This window comes from Salarias fasciatus, chromosome 3 (genome assembly GCF_902148845.1).
Source record: "Salarias fasciatus chromosome 3, fSalaFa1.1, whole genome shotgun sequence".
Taxonomy (NCBI): domain Eukaryota; kingdom Metazoa; phylum Chordata; class Actinopteri; order Blenniiformes; family Blenniidae; genus Salarias; species Salarias fasciatus.
Window position 1 is genome coordinate 22,170,208 of NC_043747.1, and position 11,944 is coordinate 22,182,151.

Consider the following 11,944-nt stretch of genomic DNA (forward strand, 5'->3'; position numbering starts at 1 on the left):
CTACTATAGGGGGATCACACTCCTTAGCCTTCCTGGGAAAATCTATTCCAGGATACTGGAGAGGAGGATTCAACCAATAGTTGAACCACAGATCCAAGAGGAACAATATGTTTTTTGTCCTGGTTTTGAAATACTGGGCCAGCTCCACACTTTCCATCGGGTGCTGGAATTCGCCCAACGAGTTCACATGTGTTTTGTAGATTTGGAGAAGGCGTTTGACCGTGTCTCTCATGGTATATTGTCAGTGGTGCTTTGGGATTGTTGAGTCTGGAGCCCTTTGCCAGGAGCCTTCCGGTCTCTGTATGACTGGAGTCGGAGTCTGGTCCGCATTGACGGCAATATGTCAGCTCTGGTCCCGGTGCATGTTGGAATCCGGCAGAGCTGCCCTTGGTCACCAGTTCTGTTCATAATATTTATGGACCTAACTTATAGGTGCAGCCAGGGGCCAGAAGAGGTCTGGTTCGGGGACCACAGGATTTCATCTCTGCAGATGACGTCGTGTTGGCTTCAGCATACCTGGACCTACAGCATGCACTGGGGTGGTTTGCAGCCAAGTGTGAAAGTGATGGGGATGAGGATGAGCACCTCCAAATCCAAGGCCATTGTCCTTGACCAGACGAAGGTGGTCTGCCTGCTCCAGGTGGAGAGAGCCTGCACCAAGTGGAGGAGTTCACTCATAAAGGGGTCTTGTTCACGAGTGGGGGGAGGATGGAGCATGAGACTGACAGGCGGCTCCGTTCAGCATTTGCAGTGATGCGGTCGTGGTATTGCTCCGTTGTGCTCAAGAGGGACCTGAACTGAAAGGTGAAGTTATTGATTCACCTGTCAGTCTACAGTGGTCATGAGGTCTGGGTCATGACCTAAAGGACAAGATCATGGAAGGATTTGAAGTTCTGTGTAGAAGAGATTGTTCAAAACAATATCAAAAATAAAAAAGCTTTTGTACTTCCACAAAAATATATCCAAAAGGTGTGTGTGTGTGTGTGTGTGTGTGTGTGTGTGTGTGTGTGTGTGTGTGTGTGTGTGTGTTTGGAATTTATTCCATTAGGTCTCATCAAGAAAAAAAAAATCGGTTGAATCAAGAGTGGTGTAGTCAGTGTAAACTTTGATTTGTATCCTGGTTTGCTGTTAAACTCAACTCATGTGTGTTCAAGAAAAACATTTTCTTGGTAGCCGCTGTGTTAGCTGTAGATCTGAAATGTGTCTGTGAAAAGAGCTCTTCTCCTCCTGCTGGCTTCATCTGTTTGGACTTTACATTTTCAAACTCCATTATAAACCTTCTTTCTCTCAATGACTTCAGCATCACACTTTGTCCTCTAATCTCACTTTTTCTCTTTTTATTTAGCTTGGAGGGCTGCAGGTTGTCAGTGGCCAGCTGTTCTTCTGTGGTCTCCACTCTGAAGTCCAACCCCTCCCTCCTGAAATACCTGAAGCATCTGGACCTGTGTACGAACCATCTGTGGGATACCGGAGTTGAGCAGCTGTGTGGTTTTCTGGAGAGTTCACTCTGTGGTCTGCAGACTCTGAGGTCAGACTCCAGGTTGAAGTTTGTGTGCAGTGAAAGTTGTGTTGACACAGAGTGCAGACATCAGGCTGATCTGAAAGTGATCCACTCTGAGGATCTCCAGGAGAAACTGAGACTTCTTCTCTGCTCTTTAGTCCTGTGACTGTGGCAGAGCCGTGTGCAGCTCCACATTTCAAAGCTTGCTAGAAGAAGAAAGACGCTGCAGTGGATCATTGACTGTGAACCTCTGACATGCTCCATGTTGTCCTGCAGCTTTTAAATCAAGCTGATCTCTCCTGGATCAAGCTGTCCCTGATCTCCCAGCTGGAGCTCCAAACTGTCACAAACCCGACAAACTCTTGACTTTTTGTCTTTATGTCAAGTAACCTTGGCTGTTGACATGTCCTCCACTGGGCTCTGCCTCTGTTTGGTGTTTATAACAGTTCAGCTCTTCAAAAGTACATATATGTAGTAACCAGGGTTGAGAGGGTTACTTCAAAAATGTAATCTGTTACAATTACAAGTTACCAGATTACTTTTAGTTACTTTTAGATTAGTTCACCAGTAAACACAACAATAAAGACAAAGACAAATAGAATGTGTCATCTGCTAAGTATGTTGACAGTTCTTATAGACAGCAAACACAAAATGTTCTTGGTGGTATGAATACATGCTGAACCCTGTGTGTGTAGCCCCAATTAATATCAGTAACATCAGGGGCGGTTTGTTATGGACAATGTTGGCAAGCACCCAGGGCGCAATCACTGAAGGGAGTGCCCCATGTCTGTATGTACAGCATGCATCAGCGGGTTGTCATAGATTCACTATATGGGCTCTGATGGTTTCCTGACTGGAAGAGTTGTCCAGTCAGAGTAAACTTTGCTTTGTTTTGTGGTGTTTGTTGTTGAACTCAGTTCATGTGTGTCCATGAAAAAGAGAGAAGTCCTTGGTGTATAGCTGCTGTTTTAGCTGGAGATCTGAGATGTGTCTGAAAGCAGCGCTTCTCCAACTGTTGACTTCAGCTGTTTGGACTTTACATTTCTAAACTCTTCCAGTGTGAACCTTCTTCAACTCTCAATGACTTCAATATTAATCTTTGTCCTCTAATCTCACTTCTTTCTCTCTTCATTCAGGTTAAAGGACTGCAAGTTGTCAGAGATCAGCTGTTCTTCTGTTATCTCAGCTCTGAAGTCCAACCCCTCCCTCCTGGAACATCTGGACCTGAGTGGGAACCAGCTGCAAGATTCAGCAGTTGAGCAGCTGTGTGATTTTCTGGAGAGTCCACTCTGTCGTCTGCAGTCTCTGAGGTCGGTTGACTGTTACTGTTATTGAAGTAGACATGTTTGTCAGTGTGACAGGGTCCATCTGTGAAACATCACATATATATGGCATAGCTGATGTTGACCATTTAAAGGCATGTATTTCACCACCACTCCAAAAGTACAAGTGACAAAAATACTTGTAAGGTTGAAAAACAGAACATAAGAAAGTACTTACAAATTTACAGGACTCTTTAGTCTGGGTTGAGCTCTTCCATAGCTCCTTTCACATTCAACAACAAAAAACAGCAATATGTTTGCAGTCACAAAAACACACAGTACCTGCAGCTGTACTTTCAGCTGTGTCTCTGACCCTGATACTCTCTCTGACTGTGCCTGTCACAAGCCAAATTGCTCCATTGTATTTGATAAGCCCCTCTGTCTGGATGTGACACAATAAAAATAGACTCCGAATCCATATTTGTGGCCACCGGACAAACAGAACATCATATTATACAATATACAAAGAAGTCCGTAACCCCTTCACCCACACACCAAGAAAAAAAGGGGGAAAAAAAGAAACAGTGTCATATTCTTTATTTCGAAAATCAGTTATAACATAATTCTCTGTACAGATAAGTCCGTTATAAATTGTAAAAAGGGTGTCCAAATCCGACAGAAGTCCTCAATTTTTCCTTTAGCCAGGTCGGTCCATTTTCCTTGGCAAGATAACAAGTCATGTCTTTAATCCATTGATTGAGGGTTCGTCCATGTATGTCCTTCCATCTGAGAGAGATGATACGTTTTGTCTGCAACAGGCAGATGTTCAACAGCTTCCTTTTCCTTCCATGTAGTTGGAACTGTTCATGGAGAACATGAAAAATACACAATTTCGCATTTAGAGCAACAGCATGTTCTACTAACCTTGAGATTAATACAAGAGTTTCTTTCCAAAAAGTGTCTCTCATGAAAAATCACTTCTCAGTGGGCACAGAATCGGAATTCTGGGAATCCCTTCAATTCTCCATCAGCAGAAGAAATTGATTGCTTGACTCTTTTTGGAATTTTTTTTCTCAGAGAATGTTTTTTTGATGTTCTACTTCCTTGAAAGTTACGGTCATCAAAATCACTCCCAATTTTGCCAACAGAGAGAACATCAGTCTTTCATCCACCTAGTATACTTACATTTAGATAATATTTAATCGCTGTGCAAAGTTTGAAAGGATTTCGTTCGTTAGCATTGGAACTCTATCGTCTGCAATATGTGAAGCAGGATTACTCACTGAATGGAAAATCCTATCTTGGTTTGTGTGAATAAAATCTTCATATCAGGATCCTGTCCTTCCCCTGGCAGTATATTGTCTTCCGTGTCCCCTGTCCCCAGTCTGGTCCTTTCCAGACTGTCCCATGTCCCTAAGAAATGTTTTAAGAAATCCTGCTGTCGGTCACAACTTATTCTTGATTTCAGTGTAAAACAGTGTCACATTTTGAATCTAACCTGCTGTACTTTCCTTGATACTTAAGCTATCGTGATGGTTTGTGGTTCATTTTTCTTGCGCTCTTCCTCATGGACACATTTGTTTTTGCTTTTGCAGCACTTTAAATTTTTACTAAAATACTTCATGCTACTGAAGTGTCTGGACATGAGGAGGTGTGTGAATGTTGTGCTGACATGTGGATGATGTGTGTGATGAAGATCCACAACAACAGAACAGCTCATTGATCAGGACTCAGTAATGTGGAGCTGCTCATTTCTCCATCAACACATCTGATTGGTTCCTCCTCATTGATTCTGCTGCTTTCTCTCTTTATTCAGGTTGGAAAACTGCAGTTTGTCACAGATCAGCTGTTCCTCTCTGGTCTCAGCTCTGAAGTCCAAACCCTCCCACCTAAAGGAGCTCCACCTGAGTTACAACCAGCTGCAGGTTCCAGATGTGCAGCAGCTGGTTGATCTCCAGCAGAGTCCAGACTGCAGCCTGCAGACTCTGAGGTCAGTAGATGGTTGGAGTGAGTCCATGCTGCTTTCAGCAGGTTTGGACTAAACACAGTCAGTGTGAGAACAAAGATCCAGTGTTTGACTCTCAGTGAGGCTGTGAGAGGAGAACGCTGAGCAGCTTCAGGATTGGACAGCAGAGGACACACAGTCAGCCAATCAGAGGAGCCACAGGCTTGTTGTGTTGGTCTGACGGTGGTGGTCCTTCATGACTGCTGCTCTGAACAGGACTGAAGTCCTCACTGCTTCACAGAGACTCTGATCATCTCCTCTCATCTCTCTGCAGGTGGAGGGACTACCAGGAGTAGATCCCAAAGATCTACTGAGAGCAGAGCTTCATCCAGCAGAGGAACCAGCAGGAGATGTGCAGAGTGAAGAGCTGTGTGAGTCCAGCATCGAACCAGGATCCCTCTGGATGTGACTCAGAATCATCCCAGTGTGTGAACTGTGTCTCCTCCTCCTCTGTTATATTTCCTGTAATAATTTGAAGCAGATTGAAGTCTTAAAGTCCAGCTCCACTCTATTTTTTCAGTTTATTCTGCTGCTGATTGTGACTCACTGGTTAACAGGACAATTTCAAACTGGCCTCCATGTTAAAAAGGTTGCAGACCTGTTCCAGACAAAGACAGATGGTGTTTCGCTGCATTAATAAGTTCAGAAAAATGACAGAATGAAATTCTTACTGTATTTGATCAGTGTATCATAAACACTGTGTCTACATATCCAGGTCTGGATTAAAAGAGTCAAGTGTGCTTCAAAGAATCTGTCTGGGATTAGAAAATGGCTTGTTTGTTTGTTTGAAGAGTAAAAACAAAGTTGATGACAGAAAGTAAAAAATTAGCTGAAGAGAAGCTTCCTGCATGGCGGCCATCTTTGGACAGAGTCACTTGCTGAATTCCCCTGGAAAAATATTTCCCAGACCATCATTCACCAGGCCTATTGGAACTCAAACCCCTCAAAGAGAAGTCTGTGCAGAGTTTCTTTCTTGTGCTGCCACTCTGGGACCTCAGTGAAGTCATTTTTTAGTGTGGTGCAGCCTGACTTTCAGAAACTCACCTGACACTACTGATCTCAGTAGGGTTGAATGGTTTGAATGGCTCCAGACTCTCCACTGTAACCAGAGCTTCACTGAGTCTGACTTTTAAAGCAGTGGGAGAAGCAGGAAAAGCATCATTGTGGTTCTGGTGGAAAGAGATGAAAATGTTGAGAGGTGATTCTGACTGCAGAGCCTCCACCACTCAGGAGCTGCTACACCTTCCTGTTTCACTGCCAATTCCGGTTATGTCTTATGAGCACTGTCTTTGGGAGACGTTAGAAAAAATTATCCAGAGATGTAAAAAATGTTCTTGGCTACAACAAAACAGAACAGTCATTCTTCACATGAAGGTACAGTTCACAATACATATACACATTAAATCCATCAATATCTATCATTAATCTTTTACCTGCAGTCTCGAGTCTGTTTTTATTCAGACCAGAGGCAGTTCAGAGAAGAATCAAGGTTGCATTTGAATCAAAACGATGTCTCAGTAAAGCTGGCTGATTTAGAAAAAAAAAGCACATGGCTGAAAAAAAATGTATATATACCAGTGGTTCACCTTGAAGGTATGGTACATACTTTCAGCACCATGGACAGCTCTCTAAACCCAGTAATAAAGCCCCACTGCTGTGGACGCTGGATCTTCACTGCTGTGTACAGAATAAAGCTCATGAGTCCATCACCTGAGGATCGCTGATCAGAAGAGCCCCCTGCTGGAGAAAAGTAAACACTACATCAACACAACCCTTTATATGACCGCGTTTCTGTTGATTTATTGTGGATTCAAATAAGTTGATGAACTTCTAGTCAGATATTTCCAATATTTGTTGTTTTATTATGAATTTCTATAACAATAGTAATTGTGTAAAAATAAAAATAGTATTCAACATTGATTTTATTTGTATTTCGTGTTCTTTTACAGTAAATAAATCAATAAAACTTAAACATTTTCTTCTTCCACCACCTCTTGTGTTCTGTCTCTGGAGCTATAACTCAGGTCACAACATGGAGCTGCACTGCAGACAGGTGGTCACATCTGGCCTGCAGCTGGACCTGTGACCACTGTGTTGATCTATCATGTGGATACTTACTTGAATGGGGGAATTTTTCATTATTCGGTATTCATGTTGACAGTCACTGCCTCTTTAAATAAACTTTACTGGAACTTATTCTTTCAATTTTGTGTATAAAGTGTGGGACATGTGTAGCAACATTTACAGGCATTGAAATTCCTGTTTGATGTTTTTACCCTCCCGTTGTATTCTACTGGGACTGACATCCATTGCATGTTGTGTTTTGTACATTAAGAGAAAAATTCTTTGTATTTCAGTCAGATCATTGATTTTCAGTGTCATTTTTTGTAGGACATTAATACAGTGCAGTAATTAGCATGAGATGAAAAGACTGGAGGCTTTTTGAAGACATGAAGGAAGAATTTCACCCTCTTTATAGATTGTTTTAAACTTTTGAAATACATACTTTTTGATTATTTTCACAACCAAACTCTTGATGGGGGAACTACAAAGGGTTAAATGATGGCTCACTGAACAATCACGTTTTTTTTTTTTTTTTGTTTATTTATTTATTTATTTATTTTTACATTTAATCCACTGTGTTTGGAGCAGCACCGCTGGACATGTCTAATTTGAATTGTGTGCTGATTTGGTGTCAGACCTGGCAACCCGCCGTCATGCGTCACATTTCCGTTACTATTTGTGGTGGAGAGAAGTCTTCCTCAACGGACCTGTGAGGTACGATCCTTTTACATGTTTTATAATAGTTATTCTGCTTTAAAACCACGGTTCTAACGCCAGATATCTCAGTAAAACTCTGTCTGTGTCTCCAGGGATCTCTGCTCCATCCTGACTGTTCGTGAGGAAAAAGTGAGTTTTAATCTGTATTCACCCTCTATGGTGCCTCAGAGTCTCCCTGAAGTTTGACGAAGAAAATCAGAGTCACTTCAACCCTAAAACTCCTCAGATAGGATTGATTTCATGCTTAATGTTGAACATTTGCTCTGAATTGTCCTTTATATTTTCTCACTGAGAACTGGTGACTAAGAATGAAAGTGAAAGTAAAAAAACTGAAGATCTAATAATGATTAAAAGCGGATTTGTCCTTTTTAATTCAGTGTTTGAGATTGATTTTTTTTAAGTTCTGTATATATTTTCAGGCTGGTTTTCTTCATGTAGCTCCTTATTTTGGGCTTCTTCCTGCCTGCATGAACCTCACCACAGGATGTGTAGACTTCACGCACACGCCTCAGTCACGCTGCTGCGGATTGGAGCAGTAGTGCCTGCAGGCGGCCATCTCGCGGGGGGGGGGGGGGGGGGGGGGGGGAGGAAATCTCCCCTCTGCAGCACATGGAGGAATGATGTTTCACCATAAACATCGGTTTTCAGCTTCTATTCCAGTTTATTCTAAACATCAGACATGGAGGACGCACAGACATAAAGAGAACAAAATGAACTCATAAACTGTTCAGGCTGACTGAGGTTTTTATTGAGAGAATTGGTTTAAGGATTTATATTGTACTTGAATGTTATTGATATTACGATTATTATTTCGATTATCATCTTTTAATTATTACAATATTGCTATTTCCATATTAATTATTATATTATATTATATTGTATTATATTATATTATATTATATTATATTATATTATATTATAATTCATACTGAGTTTCAACATGATAATTACTATTAGCAGGAAAGCCTGGGACGCAACATCTGTCTCATTAAAACCATCTGCACGTCTACAAACTACTATAACTATAAAATACTCGTTTATTGATTTTGTTTTGTTCTGGCCATGGCATCCAGCATCAGTGTCTCTCATCCAGATGATCTGATCTTCCACTCTTCTTCCCAGCATGTCCAGCATCATCTTCATTTGGTCAGTTCTAGCATCCACTGAAGTCAGCCACCTTTGGGAAAAATAGAAGTTGCATTTTTTACAATTTTAACCTGAAAAAAACTGACAATATAAAACAATCTGAAAGCTCAAAATGTATCAGAATAAATAATGTGATGATTTCATCTCAGCTTTGAGATCAATAATTTTCATGGTTTGCTACAAAACTTGATCAGCAGGCCTGAGCAATTCGTGTATTTAATGTATCTCAGCCTAAATAGGGTCTCAAGTTAGTTATTTCTCCAGTAAGCAGCTGTCAGCATCAGTAACATGTTGAATAAAGTAAAGTGAGCTGTATTTTCTGTGAAGAACCTGGAGGCAGAGTGAAGGAATTCAATCAGTCCTGTCTGGGTTTATTTCACTATTTAACAACCAGCTGTCTCCATATAATCCTTCTCATAGTCTTTGACCATGAAAAGTGATTCTGCAGTGTCTGGTTTAATTAAAACATCCATAAGAGGGACACAAAGTCTGGCATCTTTTCCAGTTATATTGTAGTGGATTTTTTTTTAAAAACATCCAAGCGTTCTGTAGCTACACGTGATGTTTTAACAAATCAAATCGTTTGGAATTCTGTGGAAAATTCAGCAAATAATTCTACTTTAAGATGAAGGAGAAGCCCTTCCCTCCATCGTTCATGCACTGCTGCGTGTCTGACCCACCCTCCAAGATGGCCGCCACGCCACACGCCAACCTCCGCTGGTAAAACATGAAGATAATGCGGAAGTGCAAAAAAGCTGTAATTCCGAGGAAATTAAAGCAGGGGGCGATGGTGTTGGTTTCAAATAGAGCCCGGGTCTCATTGGAGAACATTCAAAAACACTGTAGTCGCTGTATCAAAGCACCATGCAGGCACGACTCTCGACACGCAACGAGACGTCTACATATTTGATGTCTGTGAGGAGAACTGTCTTTTTAAAAAACTTTTCGGTGAAAACAAGTCTCGCTCAGTGGACCTGTGTGTTGCGTTCTACTGTAACAAGTCTTTTTATTGTTATCCTGTGATTAAACCACGGTTCTAATTCCAGATATCTGGGTGACACTCTGTGTCTCCAGGGATCTCTGCTCCATCCTGACTGTTCGTGGGGAAAAAGTGAGTTTTAATGAGCCTCAAAGTCTCCCTGCCTCACCAGAGTCTAGAGAAGTTTGACCAACAAAATCAGAGTCACTTCAATCCTAAAACTCCTCGGGATTGGTTTTTAATGCTGAATGTTGAACATTTGCTCTGAATTTCCATGTTTGTCCTTTATATTTTCTCACTGAGAACTGGACGAGGATGAAGTCAGCTTCTCATTTGTAGCTTCCCATTCAGCATTTAGGGGAAAAGTTAAGGGAAAAAAAAAATCGCATTTGGAGAGGTTATTTATTCGTTCTCTGGACTACATATTAACGTAAAGCCACGTTTAACATTTTAATTGAGACAAAAATGTTGCCAACCAACCAATATTAAATATCTACAGCCTTTATTACATTTGTGAAAATGAAAAAAAACCCAAAAACCTTATTTAACAGTAATCTACATAACTAATATATTGAAGGAGATCCACGTTGAAAACCACTGGACCGAGACGTCTCAAATCTGGACTAGATTATTCTATAGATTTTAAACTTACATTAAAACACTGTTTCTGATTTGTGAAACCTGTTTTGGATTTGTGAAACTTGTAAAAGTGCATGTTTGACTGTTTTCCACACCTGGACTGCATGAAACCAGGTCCTCATCGGAAACCACTTTTCTCATTTTCATAAATAAAAGAAGAAAAAAACTATGAAAAGCAAAGTAACTTAATGAATGCTTTATTAATGCTGAGTTGGAGTTAATAGGTCAAAGAATCTGGGAGTTAATTTGCTAAAATACTGTGTTTTTTTTTTCATTAATTCATTGTTTACTTATTTCATTCTTTGAAAAAAAATGAAAAGGAGCAGAAAGAAGTAAAACTTATCGTGTCTGCCCCTACCAACACAAAATAATTGACAAAACAATAGTTTACATCAAGAGTTGATTGATTTTTCATCAAGATGTTAATATAAATTATTGAAAATATTACAGCTAAAACAATGAGTTATGTCTGAACCAGCCTTTGTAGTAATCTGATCCACAAATGATTTGGAGACAATAGGTCAAATCATTTGGGAGTTATTCAGCTCAAACACTGTATTTTTCTAATACAATATTAATCAAAATTATGAGGAGTATTAAAATCAAATACAAAGATGTGTGTCTGAAGCATATTTGAAGATGACACACAAATGTTACGACACAGATTTCACAATCTAATATCAACACAGAACAATTCAAATTAAGACTGAATGACTTTGACTCCTTGGTTCTTCACTTAAAGTTCTACACAACAGGTGAGTCGTGTGTGTGTGTGCGTGCGTGCGTGCGTGTGTTAAACAGGTTAGGTCTGATCCTTGTTGCTGTTTTCTCTCTCAGCCTGACTGAACATGTCTGGTGTGGATGAAGAGGAGGACAGACCAGAGTCTGTGGACAGGTAAGAGACATCAGCTGCTCCTGCAGAGTCCACGTCCAGAATCCACTGAAACACCAAAACAGAAGAAAAGATGCAGCAGTTGGTGTTTTAGTCTGTTCAAAGTGAACATTCAGTCATTCTGAACTTCAGTCAGAACCTCCTGACCTGCCAATGATCCAACACGTTTTGACTTTGAGTGAAACTCATTATTGGGCCATGTGGGTCTGACCTTTGACCTCTGTCATGGTTCATCTCTTTACCTGTGTGTGTGTGTGTGTGTGTGTGTGTGTGTGTGTGTGTGTGTGTGTGTGTGTGTGTGTGTGTGTGTGTGTGTGTGTGTGTGTGTGTGTGTGTGTGTGTATAGATACCAGCAGCTCACACACACAGCAGAGTCTTCAGGATCCAGCAGGTTGTCTTTGAAGAGTGACTGGTCCAAAGAATATCCTCCAAACTTCAGTGCCGAACCTGGACCTTCAGATACAAAGTAAGAAACTTTATTTCCGATGTTCTCCCTCAAACCAGACTGAGCCATATGGTGTTCACTTTCAGGTTCAGCTCCAATATTCTGAAGCAGTGACAGAGTTGAAGCTGGATCTTAATGTCTGTGCTCTGTGTTGTGTTACTCAGAGTAAATGTTGCTTGGTGTCCACAGAGAGAAGAAGAAGAGTGATGTCTTTGAGGAGCAGCCAGAAAGCTCCAGAAGCGTCGCTGCACCAAGTAAGAGTGGACATGTGTCTGCTGAGGGACTGGTTTGTCT

At 40.9% G+C, this 11,944-nt stretch overlaps 1 protein-coding gene, 1 long non-coding RNA gene and 1 pseudogene across 6 annotated transcripts in view; all 3 read left to right on the top strand.

Annotated features, from left to right (window-relative positions):
* Window positions 1–6,799, top strand: part of LOC115385942 (NACHT, LRR and PYD domains-containing protein 12-like) — a 56,791-nt gene extending 49,992 nt beyond the window's left edge. For 3 of the 5 annotated variants that reach the window (XM_030088054.1, XM_030088056.1, XM_030088055.1), the window contains 4 exons: window positions 1,346–1,528; window positions 2,638–2,811; window positions 4,580–4,753; window positions 5,043–6,799. In XM_030088054.1, coding sequence (XP_029943914.1) covers window positions 1,346–1,528; window positions 2,638–2,811; window positions 4,580–4,753; window positions 5,043–5,064 — 553 coding nt within the window. In that variant the 3' untranslated portion in view covers window positions 5,065–6,799. The remainder of the gene's footprint in view (window positions 1–1,345; window positions 1,529–2,637; window positions 2,812–4,579; window positions 4,754–5,042) is intronic. The other 2 variants (XM_030088058.1, XM_030088057.1) reach the window with 2 other exon arrangements.
* LOC115385946 (NACHT, LRR and PYD domains-containing protein 12-like) overlaps window positions 1–11,944 on the top strand; it is a 94,545-nt pseudogene that overhangs the window by 67,637 nt on the left and 14,964 nt on the right.
* On the top strand, window positions 7,470–11,136 carry LOC115385983 (uncharacterized). Its single transcript, XR_003931225.1, has 3 exons — window positions 7,470–7,546; window positions 7,642–7,678; window positions 9,742–11,136. It is a non-coding gene; the product is annotated as an uncharacterized LOC115385983 (long non-coding RNA).